This window comes from Balaenoptera acutorostrata, chromosome 1 (genome assembly GCF_949987535.1).
Source record: "Balaenoptera acutorostrata chromosome 1, mBalAcu1.1, whole genome shotgun sequence".
NCBI classification, from domain to species: Eukaryota; Metazoa; Chordata; class Mammalia; order Artiodactyla; family Balaenopteridae; genus Balaenoptera; species Balaenoptera acutorostrata.
The window spans coordinates 179,971,439-179,990,796 of NC_080064.1; the positions used below are offsets into that span (position 1 = coordinate 179,971,439).

At 35.9% G+C, this 19,358-nt stretch overlaps 1 protein-coding gene across 2 annotated transcripts in view; it reads left to right on the forward strand.

Moving 5' to 3' along the window:
• The window catches only part of RAB3GAP2 (RAB3 GTPase activating non-catalytic protein subunit 2), a 92,307-nt gene that overhangs the window by 1,256 nt on the left and 71,693 nt on the right, over window positions 1-19,358 (forward strand). For both annotated transcript variants that reach the window (XM_007172066.3, XM_007172067.3), the window contains exon 2: window positions 17,574-17,635. In XM_007172066.3, the coding sequence (XP_007172128.2) occupies window positions 17,574-17,635 (62 nt within the window). The remainder of the gene's footprint in view (window positions 1-17,573; window positions 17,636-19,358) is intronic.

Consider the following 19,358-nt stretch of genomic DNA (forward strand, 5'->3'; position numbering starts at 1 on the left):
AACCTACTTATGAATATTTACTCTGTGCCAGTCAGTAGTGCTGCAAATCAAATAAGGTTGGTGGTCTCTGCCATCTAAGAGCTTATAATTTGCTGGGACAAATAAATTAACCCCTTGTTAATTTCTATATATCTCAATACAGCGTGATTGAGATATATATATATATATATATATATATATATATATGGCACTAAGGGATACCTCCTTGAATTGGAGGTACTTAGGCCTACCTTTGAAGTAGTAGTTATATGAATAAGGGAGAGGTAATAGCATATGCAGAGGAAGGGAGGCCTGAAATGGCATGATATTTAGAGAGCTAAGAAAGGCTGAATGGCTGAAGAGGAGAATATGAGGGAACGGGTTGGGAGGGGTGAGCTGTAAAGGTAATAAGGAGCTTGATCACGAGCCTTCTGAAAGGAGTGGGATGCATCTGAAAGACATTAAGCAGAGGAATGACGTGGTAAGATTTGTACTTAAAGTAATCAAAGTTTTTGAATACCTGTTTTGTGCTTTGACAGCAGTGTGGAGGAGAAATAGGAAGCAGGGAAATTGGTTGGGAGGCTATTCCAATACTCCATGCAAAAGTGATGCGAGCTTGAACTAAAGTAGCTTCAGCAGGACTTGAGAGCAGGAGGTAGATTAGAAAGATATTAAGGAGGTAGAATCTACAGGACCTAATGAAGATCTGGTGCTAGGGGTTGTAGCTGGTGAGGGAGCGGGAGTTGAGGATGCCTTTGGCTTTTGGCTCGGGCAAAGGTTTCTAATGAAGGGGAATGAAGGAAACACGTTTTGGACCTTTTTCATCTTAAATGTTTGCAGTTTGTCCAGTTTTAAATGTATGCAGTGAGTCCAGTAGAACAGGTCTAAAACTTAGTAAGTATCCCTGGGCCAGAGGCATTAATTTGGGAGTTACCAGCAAAACGTGTCAGTCAGTCTCAAGCGTTATGAATATAGTGAAATGAATGCAGGACTGAAGATGTAACCATAGAGGAGCACTGAAGTTTAAGAGCCAAATAGAGATTAATGGGAAGAAGACTGAGAAAGAGTAACAGAGAGAGAAGAAACCCAGGTGAGAGTAATGCCCCAGAACTGAGAGAGGATTTGATGAAGGGAAGAGTGGTCCGCAGTTGCAAATGCAGCAGAGGTCAGCTAGAATGGAAAAGGGCTCATTGGCATTGGGAAGGTGGAGGTGACTGGGACCTTAGGACAGCTTCAGTGGAAGGGTTGGGGGCAGAAAGCATATTTACCAGATATTGAGGAGTTAAAAAGTGAAGCTGCATATTTCAAGGAGCCAGGTTGTGAAGGATGGTGAACACAGGACTGTAGACAGGGGATGTAGAGCATGGACACATTTTCTCTATCCCATTCCCACTCGCCTGGTCCAGGCCACCATCTTCTCTCACCTGGGCAATGGCACTAGTCTTCTTTTAACAGATCTTCCTGCTTCTACTCTTGGTTTCTTTTCTTTCTTTCTTTTCTATATATAATAGTTTGCATCTACTAATCCCTAACTCCCAGTCCTTTCCTTCCCCACTGCCCCCCATGGCAACCACAAGTCTGTTCTCTATATCTGTAAGTCTGTTTCTGTTTTGTAGATATGTTCATTTGTGTCATATTTTAGATTCCACATATAAGTGATGTCATGTGGTATTTGTCCTTCCCTTTCTGACTTACTTCACTTAGTATGATAATTTCTAGGCCCATCCATGTTGCTGCAAATGGCATTATTTCATTCTTTTTAATGGCTGAGTAATATTCCATTGTATATATAAATATATACCACATCTTCTTTATCCATTCATCTGTCAGTGGACATTTAGATTGTTTCCATGTCTTGGCTATTGTAGGTAGTGCTGCTATGAACATAGGGGTGCACGTATCTTTTCAAATTATAGTTTTGTCTGGGTAAATGCCCAGGAGTGGGATTGCTGGATCATATGGCAACTCTATGTTTAGTTTTTTGAGGAACCTCCATACTGTTTTCCATAGTGGCTGCCCCAATTTACATTCCCACCAACAGTGTAGGAGGGTTTCTTTTTCTCCACACCCTCTCCAGCATTTATTATTTGTAGACTTTTTAATGGTTTCTTGTAATTTGTAGACATTTTAATGGTTTCTTATAGTTAGTTACCAAAAGCAGTCAGAGTGAACTTTTAAAGACATAATTTAATCATAACAGTCCTCTCTCTGTAACCCTCTTTGTCTTTCAGTTGCACTTAATATAAAATCCGAAGTTCTCAAATGGCTTGCAAGGCCCTTGAGGCCCTGCTTCCTGCCACTTCTTGCACCTCATACTCTTCTCCCCTCATTTCTTACGCTTCAAACACACTTTTTGGTTGTTAAACCAGTCAAGCCCATTCGTGCCTGAGGCCTTTGCCCTTGCTCTTGTCCCTGCGTTGGATATTCTGTGCAGATCCATGCGTGCTCGGTGCATCTTGTTCAAGTCTCAACATCTCAGGGAGGCCTTTTCTGACCATCTAATCTAAAACAGTCACCCCTACTCCCTTGTTCTCATTTGTTACTCGAAATCATTTCATCTTGTTTATTTTTCATCACCAAGTCTATACTGTCCAGTATGGTAGTCTCTAGCCAGAACTAGCTGTTGAAATGTGGCAAGCGCTACTGAGGAACTGAATTTTTAGTTTTAGTTAATTTTAATTAATTTAAATGTAAATAGTCAGATATGGCTAGTGGCTACCACATTGTGTGGCACATTTATAAATGCTAAAAGTTAGGCACCAACAGATTGAATACTTGTCCAAGGTCACACAATGAAGGGTAGCCTTAGGCTATGTACTTGATCCAGGCATTTGGGAATATAGTCATGCCCCAAACATCTAGATTAATTTATAATATGCCTATGGGTTTGCAAATATGATTTAATTTATTACCCTTTTAAATAAAATCATAGCATACGTATGTTGGTATTATTGTGGCTACCAGCAATTCAAGCAGAAAAAAAACGGAGAAAGAACCTCTTAACCGGTGAGCCCCTTTGCCAAATCTGTATTTTACAGTTAGAATGGTGCTTTAATTCAGAAATGAAAATCAGAAAAATAGCTTGTCCTATTGTAGATGGTTTACTTGGAATTCTTGAAATGACTAGGACTACAGATTTCAGTAATCACTCCAGGCTATCTTTTACAAAACATCAGGCTTTGTAAAGAGCTCATCATTAAGAAAACCTGAACCTAAACTTTTGTGAGGGTGAAAATTTAGAGTAAGAATGAAGTTATGGTGGTGTTTGGCTTTGCTTTTCTTCACTTTATTAGTGTTGTAAATGATTACTTTATTGGGAAGTAGAAATCATGAGATCATTTTATTTAGCTTATATAGTTTTAATTTCTTTAATTTCTTCTTCTTTAATTTTAATTTCTTATACCCGTTCATCTTTAAAGGGTATGTAAAACCAAAAAAAAAGAAAAGAAAAGAAAACTCAATTACTTGTCATGATTTGTCCTAGGCAACTGATAATTTTGAAGACTTATCTATTAGTTTAATAATTTTTTAATTTTAATGTGGATAGCTGCCATTGACATAGACCTAGTACCTGGGCACCCAGATCTCAATACTACTCTTCTGTATTTGAATTGTCAGAGAATAACAGTATGACTTTACGTTACTTTGTATCATCAATTGTAAAATGAGACTGTCTTCTATTGCTTTAAAAGAGGTCTTGAACCCTACTATTTCCCAGTGTTTACATTAGTGATAAATATTTATAATTGGTTCTACTCAATCTAGTGCTATCTATTTAGACATAAAATTTGGTCTCATACTTTGAAATTTTGGAGATGGGCAATAGTATGGGTCCCAACCTGGCCTACAGTGACATAATTTCCAGGGAGATTGGATTTCTATACTAGAGCTGTCTGATATTTATAATTGAGTTAGGCAAAAGAAAGGAGAGAAGGAAGGAAGGAAAGAAAGAAAGACATGTACAGAGAGGGAGAATCAAAATATTTGGAGGTAATTTAGGTATCATAATATTATGGATCTATTAATTTACCTAATAGTAAAATAATTTTCTATTGCCATACTAATGAGGTAGAGCAGCTTTCCCTCTTGCCTCTTTTATCAGAAAGATAGAAGAAGATAAAGCATACAGAGAATTACCTTGGAGTCATCAATTAAAGTCACGTTTTTGTCCAATCACTGAGAAAAGTATGCTTTTTAGGATAACCTAAAATCATGGAATCACTTTGGGATATTATAAATGGTGTAAAGTACCCACTTTTTTATACTGAGTGAAAATGCTTTCTTTTGTTTGTGACCATAGTGGGGAGAGAAAAGTAATCTGAAAGTAGAATATTTATAGGAATTCCAGAAAATTTATAGAGGTATTGGATTTCATTAGCTATTTAAAATTGGAAGAGGATCTTAGAGATAAATTTTTGTCAGTGACAAAACTGACACATGAACAGTCTAATTCCTTTATTCAGCTAATATTTATTGAGCACCTACTGTGTACAAAGTAGTCTTAAAGGTAAATAAAATAGGTCCCTCTCCTAAAGGAGCGTTCAGCCAGTAAATGAGTGTTAGAGGTGTTATGCTATAATTTGACACGTGATAGTTGGAGAATGAAGGAGTGTTAGTTCACGCTGTTTAGGGGACTCAGGAAAGTCTTCAAGAGGAACTGTTATTTTCACCATGTCTTAATAGTTTAATAGAGGTTCATCAGGTGGAGAGAAAATGGTCAGGCAAGGGATGTGAAACAGCATGGGGTTCAGAAAGATGCAGATAGTAAATTCTGGTGGAAGAGTGGGATATGGTGGGATAAAGCTGCAGAGATTGGCAGAGGAGTTTAGATTTTATGCAATAGCAAGGAAATAAGAATACCTTGGGGATTACAGGGAAATTTGCTAAAGTTTACTTGGGAACAGATAGTTTTAAGCAGGTCAGCTTCCAGATGCACCTATATAAGTGCCTACTTTCCCACCCTACCTTCTCCTGTTTACTAAACAAAGGCTCACTTCTCACACATTTTAAATATTATTATAGTAAGTTGCTTCCAAGGCATTTAAGAAAACCTCCCCTTTAAGGCACCATAAACTCCCCCATCCATCTTAACAAGAGACTTCCAAATAATTTTTGCTATTTATGTTTAATAATTATTTGTCAACATTTGTGATAATGTATGTTGTTTTTCTCAGTTATCTGCTTCTAATAATAATTGCAATAAGTCAAGTAAGAAAACTTTTAATCTTAGAGCCTTTGATCCCAAGAAAACTGCTTTTTCTCAGTTCTTATCTGTTTTTGCAGAGAAATTTTTGGACTGATGATACATATCTGTATTACATTAGAATAGCATTCTGTGGAGGAAGTGAATGGAAATAATTCAAGGAGAAAAAAGGACTTATAAAATTACTCTTAGAGAAGATAATCATATTTTTTAAATGGGTGTTTGTGGGTAGTATTTCCCAGTAGTATTTAGAATCCACTGAATAAATTTAAAAGGATGATATAAATCTACATTGAAACATCCATGTTTAATATATCAGAAATTACATTTTTTGTGCAAGGGATACATATTATTGAAAAACTCTTTTGGGGTGTGTATAATCAAAAAGTTTGAAGACGTTCTATAGGGCTGTTCTTCCCAATCTTTTTTTTTTTTTTTCATCATAGCATGCATAAAAATGAGACCTAGGCCCTGAATAGTGAAAACAATTTTGAAGAAGGAGGAAAAAGTTGGAGTACTTCTACTTCCTAATTTCAAAACATATTGCAAAGCTACAGTAATCAAAAGTGTGTGGTACTGGCATAAAGACAGACAAATAGGATAATGGAATAGAGAGCTCAGAAATAAGCCCTTGTGTATATGATCAGATGATTTTTGACAAGGTGTCAAGACCACTCAATGGGGAAAGGACAGTCTCTTCAACAAATGGTGTTGGGAAAACTGCATATCCAAATACAAAAGAATGAATTTGGACCATTATCTTATACCACATTCAAAAATTAACAAAAAATGGATTAAAGACCTAAATATAAGACCTAAAATTATAAAACTGTTAGAAGAAAACATAGGGGGAAAACTTCACGACATTGGACTTGGCAGTGAGTTTTTGGATATAACACCAAAAGCACAGGCAACAAAAGCAAAAATAGACAAATGGGACTATATCAAACTTTAAGACTTTTGTGAATCAAAGGCTGCAATCAACGAAATGAAAAGGCAGCCTACAGAATGGGAGAAAATATTTGCAAATCATATATCTGATAAAGGATTAGTATCCACAATATATCAATACAAAGAACTCCTACAGCCCAACAACAGTAAATAACTCAAGTAAAAACCAAGCAAAAGACTGGAATAGACATTTTTCCAAAGATGTTATAGAAATGGCCAGTAAGCATATGAAAAGATACTCAATATCACTAATCATGAGAATCACCAGCTTGGCGATTTAATCACTATTAAACAAAAACAAAACACACAAAAACAACAGAAAATAACAAGTGTTGGCAAGGATATGGAGAAATTGGAACTCTGTACACTGTTGGTAGGATTGTAAAATGGTACAACTGCTATGGAAAACATTATGGAGTTTCCTCCAAAAATAAAAAAATAGAATTACTATATGAGCAATCCCATTTATGGGTATATATCCAAAAGAATTGAAAATAGTGTCTAGAAGAGATATTTGCACACCCATGATCATAGAGGGACATTCATAAAAGACAAAGAGTAGAAGCAACCCAAATGCCCATCGATGGATGAATGGAATGGGGTATATACATACAACGGAAAATTATTCAGCCATTAAAAAGAAGGAAATCATATCACGTGCTACAACACGAATGACCTTGAGGACGTTATGCTATGTGAACTATTCGCCCGTCGAAAAAGATAAATGCATGGTTCCATTTATATGAGTTATCTAAAGTAGTTAAATTCACGGAAACAGGAGGTAGAATGGTGGTTACTAGGAACTAGGGAGAGGGAGAAAAGGGGTCTTGTTTAATGGGTTTTACAGTCTCAGATTTGCAAGATGGAAAAGTTCTAGAGATCTGTTTTATAACAGTGTGAATATACTTAACATTACTGAACTGTACACTTAAAAATGGTTACGATGATAATTTTTATGTTATGTGTTTTTAACATAATAAAAATATATAAGTTAGTATGGTAGTAAAGAAATGGGTCATAAAATGTAAAACAAAGCTGTTCATGGTGGGAGGTGACCTGCTAGAGGTTCCAGTAGTCCCAGGCCCTACTTGGCTGTCCTGAGAGCTGAGAGGATCAATATCTTGGCTCACCTGTAACCCATTTGCAGTTTACTGGGAATCTCTGCTATAGGCAGAGGGTAACCATTGGTGGTTTTAAGCAAAAGTATAGCATTTCAAGATTTGAGTTGCAGAGAAATGGATTTGGGGTCTCTGAAAAAGGTTGGGTAGTTCAAAGCTAGAGGTAGGTGACCATTTGGGAGATGTTCATACAAGTCCAGATCAGGGCCTTCAGAAGTAAAGACAGGACTAAGGCATTAGCAGTGGTGATGGAGTTTGAAACTTGCTAGCTATAGCAGTGGCAACCTATGCAAAGAATTTGAGCTGAGAAACAGGATAACCAGGTTAATATTTTAAACACCTTCCTTTGTCAGCAAAGAAGAGAATGAATGGGAATGGTGGGTGAAAGTGGAAATGGAATGACCAGTTGGGTGGCCTTTGCAGTATCTCCCAAAAGGGGAGATAATCTTTTCCTTAGCTTGGTATTCTTCAGATGTTATTTAATGGTCTACACGGTGACAATCCTGGAACTATAAGACAGCAAGTATTTTTGAGTGACTACTATGCTAATATCATTTGGGACTTTTGAGACCCTAAATGAACTTTCCTCATGAGAGGGAATCCTTGAAACTCTACGGTGTCTGCCATGCCATATTCCTCCTTTGAAAAGAAGACCAGAAACAGTCCCTTGAACACAGATCACTTTTCTTTGTATCATGTGAGCATAAGCCTCACATATAAATTCCTCAGAAGAGAGAATCTCAGGTCAGGAGAGAGATAATTACCCATGATCACATTGCCTCTTTTTATTTTTTTTAAGTATATAAAATCAGACGTATAAGCTACCTTCTCGCTACTCACATCCCACCTTCCAAATGTTAAAACTTTAGTATTATGCTGTCCAGTATAGTAGCCACTAGCCATATGTGGCTATTTACATTTAAGTGTAAATTAATAGAAATTAAATAAAAATTCAGTTCCTCAGTCATACTAGTTACATTTCAGTGGCCACATATACCTACCTAGTGGCTACCTAATTGGACAGCACAGATAAAGAACACCTCCATCATTACAGGAGGTTCTATTATAAAGTGCTACCTTAGTGAGAATCTTCCAGACTTTCCGCTGAGACAATAACACACACATACTGCTTGGGTATTTTATTTATCTATTTTAAATTTTATATCATGGACTCATTCTTGTAAAATGTATATTCTGGAGCTTTTTTGGTTTACTTAATTTAATGTCAACATCTTTTCAAGCTGTATATATAACTCTATAGCATTTTTTCCTAATGTCTGTACAGTATTCCAATGAAGACTCTACCAGGTTTTAGTTAACCATTCCCCTATCAATGAACATTTAGATTATTTCCAATATTTTTGCTATAAGAAAATGCTCCAGTAAGCATCCTTATATATGCTTTTACCCATGATGCTAATATTTCTGTATGTAAATTTCTGGAATTGGAATTGCTGAATAATAGAAATTCACATTTTAATTGTTGATCATAGTTGCCAAGTTACTCTCAAAATTGGTCAGGTTCATTCCTATCCATGGTAAACAGAAGTGCCCATTTACACACTTACTTGTCATCTTTCTGTGTTATCAGTTTTTTTGACTTTTGCTCTTCTGGTAAATGAAATGTGGTTCTTGTGTGATACTAAGATAATTATCAGACTTTATCTGTATTTTTTTTTAAAGCAGCAAGTAATAGCAAAATTGAGCCTGTATTGCAAGAATTTAGCTTAAGCAAGTTTTCTCACAGGGACAATAATTGAATATTAGACTGTTCTAATAGAGGAAGGAAGGAAGGAAGGAAGATACTGAATTGGTTTTAGAATATGCAGAAATTAGCTTTGGTGAGCTGTGTTTATGTACCTTCATCCTCATTTACATTCCCTCACATTATTTTATGCTGCTTTGGATATAATAAATCAATAACACATAATTATGAAGTGGTAGGAAAGAATTATATAAGTTCTATCTAATATACATAATATATTATTGCCCTTAGTGACTTCCTTTGAAAAATAAAATGAGTAGAAATAAGAATAGGGCATATTAAATTTCTTCAAGTCTACAGATTTGTTTTGTTTTGTTTTGTTTTGTTGTTGCTTTTGTCAAGATAGGTCTAAAAGATTTCTTAGGTTTTTGAGCAAAGGAAGCATGCTTAGTTTTTAAACTTTAGAGCAGGAGGATACACTCTATTTCTGCTTAAAAATATTTTCAGTTCTGTCCTTTTGTGAATTGATTATCAGAACATTCTTCTTCTTCTGTGATACAGGAGGCCACTTATTTGGCAACAGGAGTCATTAGAATTCCAGAACTGGAAGGGACCTTATAGACCTAGTCCGATTTAATCATGGTGTTTTGAAAGAAACTCCTACTTATTGAAAATGGGATGGCCTCGTCATTTTAGGTTGCTGCATATTTTTTTTTTTAAAGGAATTCCTTTATTTTTATTATTTACTTATTTATTTATTTATTTATGGCTGTGTTGGGTCTTCGTTTCTGTGCGAGGGCTTTCTCTAGTTGTGGCGAGCGGGGGCCACTCTTCATCGCGGTGCGCGGGCCTCTCACTATCGCGGCCTCTCCCATTGCGGATTGCTGCATATTTTTATGTGCTGAAAGGAATATGCTAATTTGAATTTTATATTCCCATTTCCATTTCCTTAGAAATAGAAAAAGATTAATAATTCTGAGGCATAGGAAATTAAGCAGCTTCTCTGTTCTTTAGTCTTTTTTTTGGCTTTGTATTGCTATGTGATGCTTTCTGTGCCTTGGCCAAGAAGAGCCAACTAAAATTTGTTGCGCCCCTTGAATTATTTACAAGTCATAGGTTCTAGAGGTTCGTGCTCTTTATAGAAACAAGTACATTATCTCTGTTTTTTTCTTGTCTTAGAAGAACGGAAATGAATTTGCTTCAGCGCTAATAAGATCTTTTCTTAGACCATGGAGATTAAGTTTTCCTTTTCCTAACGTTTAAGGATTTCAGTTTCTCATTTACTTTTTGATCTTGACATACTCATATTGGAAAAAGTAAATACTGTCAAATTAATTGCCCACTTCTAGAATTCAGTTTCCTTTCTAGCTTCAGGTTCCTGTTAAATGAAAAACCAGTACTCAGTTTATGAGGACAGACTGTTCAGAAGCAAATCAGAATAATGTATATTTTAAATTAAATAGACCTATGGAAAGCAGAAGTTGAATTTCTCATTTAAGCTTTTGTTGGCAGAATAATTCATTCATTGGAAATGTCCCTAAAAAAGACATCTGTAATTTTTTGATGATTGAATTACAGTGTTTCCTCTATAGTTTGAAGGTTTCAATGACTGTAATTTGTCAAGTGAGAAACTGAACAGTTTTTTAATACTAGTATAATCTACTCTCCTCAGGGAAAAAATTCTCTCCAGAGGGAGTTGTAGTTCCATTTTACTAATATATTTTAAAGTCATTGGTTTTATTCACTCAGGCAAAACATTTAACTTGATAAGGGTAAGAACAAGAGCTTATGTTTATGTTACCAATTATTCTAGACAGTTCAAAATAGTCCTCTTCAGTGATAGGTATAAAAAAAAGTTAAGGATTGAAAAGTCAAGTTACTAATCAATGAAGAGGTAGTTGCTTTTTGTTACTGTTACTTGTAACTTCATCTTGCTTGTTTTTATTTCTCTCTATATCATGTAAGTTGGTTGGAGATCAGCTTAGGAATTTTATTTATATAGAGAGCAAGTATGATTCAAGGTGTGGTATGAGATAAGAGTGAAAGGTAATTTCAGCAGATGAGGTCGACTAACAAAATAATCTAAACTGGCAAACTTCTTGAAAGACTTAAATTGAATCCTCAGTGCAATCCTTGATTATCTGTGAATTTTAAGGAAAAATGGTTAAGAATGTGAAAAGAATAGAGTTTAAAGGACACTCACCCCTCAAGAATGGTTTGCTCCCCGCTTCCCCCCCAAAAAAGTTACAGATTCAAAACTAAGCAGAACTGTCTCTTGGACTTGGAAATGCCTTTTTTTTTCAGTAAGTTGAACAGGAAATGAGGTGGGAAAGCCCAGTTAAAACATGAACCTTTGAGATATTTTGCTTATAGCTGATGCTGTCCTGATGTAATGTAGTCGTAAAATGACTGCTTTAGGAGCAAACATCTGGCACATGGTCATAGCACTAAAGTAACAAGACTAGGGAAGCAGTCTCATGATCTATTTTTAGATGTCTCCAATAGGCAATATTTGCTATTTTTAGCTGTTTTTAGTATAACCTGTTTTATTCACTATTGGCAAAAAGAATATTTGCAAAATAGAATACAGACAGAATTCAAGAATGACGTGCGTGTTCTTTTCTCTCTCTCTCTTTTTTTTTTTTTTTTGCCTTTAAAATGGTATGGTAATTTATCTGGGGACTCAGTGTTCTTTGTAATTATTTTTTTCTAGCCTACCATAAACTTAGGTTGAAAGTCATACTTAATTGAATGAATGTGTTGGTTTTCCTTTATTGATGCAGGATCTTTTTAAAGTAATGACACAGTGTTGTTTTGAAATGTTGAAATATACATTGTATATGTGTGTGTGTTTATAAAATAGAAAGATGCATTAATCCATATCAGGCCAACTATTTTGAACTGTATTTCTAGAGGATCTTTTTTTACATAGTCAAACTCTGCCACTTAGACTTGAATTCGAACAAAAATACTCTATTTTTCCTATTCTTAATCAAAACTAAAGCTAAGAATTGTTTTTTAATTTTTTTCTTATTATCTAAAATTGAATGGAATGGAGAATTATCAAAATATATATATTTATAATTTTATATAGAAAGCTTATTTGAAAGATGGTTTTGATCTGGGATATAAAGTCTGAGTATATACAATTTATAAAACATAAAGTGTTTTTGTATTTCTCTGGAAATGTAAAAGGTTTAGAATCAACATTTGATTTGGTTACTGTATTTAAATATATTAATTTAAATCTTGGTGCTTTGATCCCTATAAAGGGATATATGGGGAAGCATTTGGGTGAGAAGGTCATTTTATTTATATTCTAAATGGATATAAATATTTACTTCGTACTTATAGTGTCCTTGAAGATACTTATATATGTGTGTGTGTAAGAGTTTACGCGCACACACAATATACGTATTCCCTGTCCTCCAAGGCTTAATGGTTAATTGTATCGACAAGATGTACATTTATGATAAACAAGTTAACAATGCAATAAATGACCCAACGCAGTTTATAATTAAGTTCTGAAAGAAAAATATAATCAAATGCTATGGTTTCACAAGATCATTGGTGGGTTCGAGAAAACGTCATGAAGAATTAATCCGAGTCCTGAAGGAGAAGTTGGCTTTGGAGAGGTGGAGACAAATGGGAATGCATTTTAGTTGACAAATATGGGATAGGCAAAGGCAGAGAGTAAGAATGAGGAATGGGGATGCTGTATTTGGAGAGTAATCATTTTAACAGCCATTAAGGGTGTATATGTGGCAAGCACTGTTCTTGAACCTGTATCAGTAGATACAGTTGTTAACTCCATTTTGCTAAAGAGGAAGCTGAGAGGGAAGAGATTAAATCGCCCAAGGACTTATGACTCTTCAGGGGTAAAGCTGGGTATCAAACCAGGCAACCTGATACCAGAGACCTAATAGTTGTTCTAGACTTGTGCTGTCTCAGACTGTAGCCAAGAGCCACATGTGCAGTGGAGCACTCGAAACACGTCTGGTCCAAATTGAGATGTGCTCTAAGTGTAAAATACATGTCAGATCTTGAAGTCTTAGGATAAAAAAAAAAACAATGTAAAATATCTCATGACTAACTTAATATTGATTACATATTGAAATAATACTTTGGCTATATCATATTAGATAAAATGTATTATTAAAATTAATTTCACCTGTTTCTACTTTTAAACTATGGCTACTAGTCAGTTAAAAATGGTATGTGTGGCTTGCATTATATTTTTATTGGAGACTGCTGCTAAAGACTGCCCGCCAGTGAGTGAAGAGTCTAACTGAAGTGAAAGAATAGAAAGAATAGAAACAAGGGCAAAGGAAAAAAGGAGATTTCGGATTAGATTATTAGATTGGCATTGAAATTTATCCTTGAAGCTAGTGTTCCTCAGAGCGTGATCCGTGGACGATCTGCCTCACGTTTTCAGGATGGGGTCAACCCTGAAACTTCAGTCATCCCTAATTCATTATTTTAGTCTCTTCCTTGCAGAGATTTTAAGGCTACCTAGAGAGGGGAATCTGCAGAAGAGACTGTAACTCTGGTTTTACAAAGGCAGTGAACATGGATGCCATTTTCTTAATATTCTGATCAGTGTTGCTGAATTGGACTTCAGCAAAATAAAGGATACAGGCAGTTGATGACAGTGTCATTTAGAGAATTGCTTTCTGGAGATTGGATGGTTGCTACTTATTTATTTAATATATGGAGGGGAAAAAAACGCTTAAAATTACCCCGTAACTTATAGCCTAGCCTTTGACTGAAGTGATTGCCACTTGGCTCATTAGGTGAACTGGGTAAATGCCAATGCCTATGTGATTTGGTGATTTGTGGGGTCTTTGGAATGGTTACATTGGACCCTGACCACCCTAAAGAAGTTGTATGTCCTGGTGTCCATACGCTATAGTACATTTTGTTAAGCTGACTTACCTCTTAAGTCATACCAGAGCTTGGCACTTTCAAATTACCTTGGCCGATAGGAGATTTTGATCTATTTATTCTAAGTGACAATCATAATTGGATAACAAAAAGTAAATTAGTTTTCTTTCTTCATGAGTACATAGAAAGTTACAGATCTTAAGGTTTTACAGTAAATGCTCCGTATTGACATTAAACAGTGCATAGTTCTCAAATGATAGACACATTGCTGTGATCATCCACAACCTTGATCTATGATCAGTTAAAATACACTGATGATGATGTGGATTGAAGAATACCATCCCTCATAGAACTGAATAAAATTCAGGACTGCCTGAATAAAATTCTGTACATGAACGGCAACTTTATCAGACATTCAGCAGCTATTTTTTCAGTATAAACTTTTTTTTTTCTTTTTTAAAGAATGTGCTTGATCTGCTTGCATATTTTGAGGGCATAAGAAATAACCTTGGTAAAGTGCTGAGATTCTGACACTTTTTAACAGTCGACAATAATAGCTGTCAAATAGCAGCCTGCAAAACAGTATCCAATGATTTTCAACATAAGTCAGGAGGCTGCAAAATTTATAGCACTCGCACTGAGTAGAAATAGCCACAAGGGTAGGACCAAATTTGCAGATATTTCCGTTTTTGTTTTTTTTAATGTTTCCCATTTTTAAGTTGACTAGAATTTGGAATGCATTTTCTTACAGGATTATAAATAGAATTCTAGACCAGCCTTCAGAAACATCTTTAACCTATCTGAGTCAGTTCTGATTCACCTTCCTTTAACCTCGGTTTGTACTATGACCTCTTTGGGAAATGTATTCCTGTGATAGCGGGAGATGCCTGATTAAATTTTCTTTCTGTCCTGTTAATAGAAATTCCCCAGTCAGAGGCATTGAGAAATGGGTAAACTGTCATGAACACAAGTATTTTGTAAAAAGAAGGTATTTCTCAAGGTCTTTTTCTTCCCGGATTGTTTTGAATTGCGCCGTAAGGAGATAACTGGGTCTCTGCAGGGGCAGGAAATCCAAATTCTTCCTGTCTTCTGTTGATCGTATGAGTCATTTGTGAATTGAGTCAGGTACTTTTTAAACCAATATGGAAGAGAAATAATGCATTTTTCATAGTTTTCTTTTGTACAGCATTCAACAAGGTTATGTGCATAAACTAAGCTCTTTGAAGGCTTATTTGCTTTTGTATTTCCAGCACTTAATTAGCACAGGGCCCAACACAGAAGAGATGCTGTGCTGTGTTTGTTGAATGAATGAATGAATGAATGAATAAATGAGTAGCTGACCTTTATGAAGTACTATAAATTCTGCATGATCTCCCAAAGATTTGTGGTAATTTGATAAATATTTTTATAGCAATTTTAACATTGAATTGTGGACCTTAGAGTGATAAGCTTTACTAGGTCTTTGCTTCTCTTACGAGAGACAGAGCATTTTCTAGATGTGTATAAATGGGATGGCCTAGTAGCCATCAGCCCACAATAAGACAGTTGTTTTTGGTGCAGTGGAAAAATTACAGGAATAAAGAGATTGCCTAACGGAATTAGATTGCCGAAGAGCAAACTGTAACTTTCCAAGTTACAAAAAAAATTTACAGGTCTGAATATCAAGGGAATACTTCCCTTTTAAAATAATAAATGTCTTGCTTTTGACCTTATTTGCAAGCCCCACTGTTCCCTAATCTCATCCTTTATAAGCCGTAGGAGTAAGTATAGCAGAATACTTGCTAGCATGGGCTTTGGAATTCAGGCAGACCTGAGTTGAAACCCCATTCCGACACTTAATCCTCTGTCATCTTGGTAGAGTTAAGTAAACGAGGTAATCTGTATTTCTCATTGTAAAAAGGGGGTGATAAAGGATCCTTGTCATGCTTATGTGAATTAGTGTCTATAAAGCATTTAAGCGTATAGAAATGCTGAATAATGTTAGTTGTTATGTGAGAACCCCTGTCTGAAAATGGCATTTTTTTTGCCTCTGCCTTTGAAAAGTTCCTAGCCACTTTTTAAAGACTTACTTGAAGATGACTCCTCGCTGTATTTTTTCATCTCTCTCACCACCTCATCTGAGTTCCCATAGTAGATTACAGCACTCACCATGGCTGTTACGTGTTTGTTTCTCTCCTACACTAGATCACAAATTCTTTATAAAGAAAAGGAGTTCATATGTTTGTATTTCTCTGTGTTTCTCCTACAGGGTTTGGCACATGGTATTTCACAGAACATTTGTTAAATTGTTTAATTGATGTGTATACGGAAATCTTCTGTAAGTTGTAAAGTGTTAATCAAATGATTAGTACTATTTTAGGACTTAATACATGCCTAGCAGTGTGCTTGGCACATTAGAAAGTAGTTATTTGGTGTTTTAAGTGCCAAAGATGGGAATATTACCACAAAGCTAATTGAGCAATGATTCCAAGTACCAGACTGTAACATTTTTTATCATCTAATATGTAATTGACTTCAGCAGCTTTTGAAACCTCGTAGGTAAGTGGACGTTCTATTTGCTTCCTTCCTGCTGTCAGCATCCTAGATAACAGGTTCAGTCCCATCTTTTAAGTTGATTCTTCCCCCAGAATTTTGAAGCTGATTGGTTTAAGTACAGTATTTTATTTATATTTTGTAGTATTTTGATAGCTAAATACTGATGACTAGCATTGAGAACTTATCATGTGTCAGGCGCTGAGGACTTCAGTGTGCTGCCTGGTTTAAACGCTCGCAGCAACCCCACTAGGTACTGTCGTTTTCCATGATGTTATGGTAAGAGAACTAAAACTTATAGATACAGGGTAACTTGCTCCAGGTCACAGAGCTGGTAAGTGCTGGATCCAGGTTGTGAACCTAGGTAATCTTGATTCTGGGGCCTAAACTTATAATTAGGCAACTGCCTGCTCTTTTCACATTTTGGGGGAGCTTTTTTTTTTTTAATTTAATTTGAGGTGATACATATAAAGTATACTGTTTGTTTCAGAGTAGTTCCTTTAAAAATTATAGTTTTATTCCTTCTTTTCTGATACGATGTGAGATAAATTCAAAGATAATTATATAAAAATGAGTAACATGAGCATTGTAAGGGATCATACTATCCAAACCAATTTTGGGATTTTTAATTCCCTGTTGCAATGTTGGTTGAACATCTTATTTTACTCCAAGAGGGTGTTCTCACATATAAGAAATCACAGAGTATCAGGAAAAGGTGGTGAATAGTAGACCTATCTGGTTTCAAAATTCAGTTTTCTTTATCTTTGATACCTTGTCTTATTAAAACACTTTTAAAGATATCTGTGTGGAATTTTAGGTGTGTTTTTGGTCACTGTGCATACTTTACTTGTCTGATGTCTTAAGTAACAAATATTTGTCATTTTAAGATTCTTTTAAAATCACATTTGCAGTTTGATTTAAATGTAAATAAACTTGATGTCCAGTATCTTCAGGTCCAAATAACCTGCACACTTTTACGTAGATCTGGAAATTCAGGTCAAATGTTTCCCGGTTATTATTACATAGAGCAAAATCCTGATCTAGTATAGTTTACCATTGTTTTCTTCCTTAATATGAACATTATATTTATATAATATTTATTATATATCAGGGGTTGATTCTATTATGTTTAGAGGAAATGTTTTTAAAATATTTTAAGCTCTATATTTCATGTAAGCACTTTTCATCTTTTTCAAAATAGGTAAATCAAACTGGGAAGATGATGGTTGGGGAGCATGGGAAGAAACAGAGCCCCAAGAACCTGTAAGTCTTTGTAAACAGGTGCATGCTTTTTGATAACGGCATTTTCCTTTTGTAATGATGGTGACATATTTCAGTGTTAGGTTAACATTTTAAAATCTTTGTCAAGAACATTTTTGTGCTTACTTAATAGTACTTAAGTAGATGCCTGTTCTTAAGGATTTGATGACTTTATAGCTAAGTGGGCTAAATGGAGAATAGTTGTTTTAGGATTCTTTCCCCTTCATTAGTTATTCTTTTAGACTCTTGCACTTATTTATTCAACATAGATTTGTGAAGTGCCCACCATATTCTAGTTGCTGGGAGTATAGCAATGAGGAAGGTAGACGAAGTCCCTGTATATGGTAGTGTATTTTCACCTGTAAGTAATAGAAAATCTAACCTAAACTGGCTTAAATAACAAGGACATGCATTAGCTCGCATAAAAGGAAGTCAGAGATAGTATGTACTCCCCGTTAGGTTGATCAGGCAATTCAACTATGTCATCAAGGACTCAGGTTCTTTCCTTCTGTCTACTCTGCATATACCATGTTGACTTCATCCTAAAGCTTGTTCCTCTCACAGGTTTGGTGGGGCAACATGTGTTTTTATTCCTGACCAGAGGGAGAAAAAGGCCGGGGCTTTTCATGACTCTTTTCCTTGCCTTTTATCTCCTTGGCTCAGATTGGGCCAAAAACTCATTTCTGAACTAGCCACTAGCAAGATATATGAGATTTTCATCAATGAATCACATCATTTCCTGAGCTGGAGGATAAAAGGGTCAGCTTCTCCTGAGGCTTGCGGCTGCACAGGGGAGGAGTTGACACCTGAACAAAGTCAGGGTTTTTTATTAAGAAAGGAGAATGAACCTGTATACTGGATGGGTCTTAGCATCCCTGTGCCCAGCAGCTTACACTCTAATGGGGAGAGATTTTTTAAAAAAAATTTGTTTAAGATAGATAAAAAGTATCAAATGGTGGTACTAGTTACACAGAGAATTCAAATGGTGATGTGATAGCAAGTGATCATGTGACTACTGTAGATTGAGTGGTCTGGGAAGGCTTTTTGGAGGGTGTGACATTTAGGCTGAGGTTTGAAAGATGACAGGCAGTCAGCAAGGTGCAGGTCTGGTGAAGAGCATCTCAGGCCAGGGCAACAGCTCATGGAAACGCCCTATGGCAGGATGGGCTTGGAGTTTGAAGCAATGCAGAGAAGGCCAGTGTGGCTTGGCAGGATGCAGATGGCTACAAGATGGGGTTAGAGAAGCAAGAAGGCCTGATGGAAGGCTTGGCAAATTTGGAGTTTATTCTGAATGCAATAGGAAACCACACCGATCTGATTTCTCATTGTTAAAGTTCATCTTGGCTGCTATTTGGAATAGACTGAAGCAGGGAGCAAAAGTGGAAGCAGGGGAGACCAATTACGAGGCTGTTAGAGTAGTTCAGTTGAGAAATGATGGTGGCTTGCATTAAGGTGGTATTAGTGAAAATGAGAAATTGGTAGATTCAGGATAAGTTTGAGAGATAATGGTAAGGCTTTCCTATGAACTGGTTGTGAGGGATGAGGGGGAAAAGAAGAAGCTAGAACTGACTTCTTTGATCTGGGGTATGGTGTGGAGTAGATTAAACATAATAAGACGTTGCTACTCCCTGAAGCTGAGTAATAGGTACCATTCTTTTTGTCAATCTTTGAAAATATCCATGATAAAAAGTCTTTTAACACACCTCCCAGATACTTGGCTTGAGCT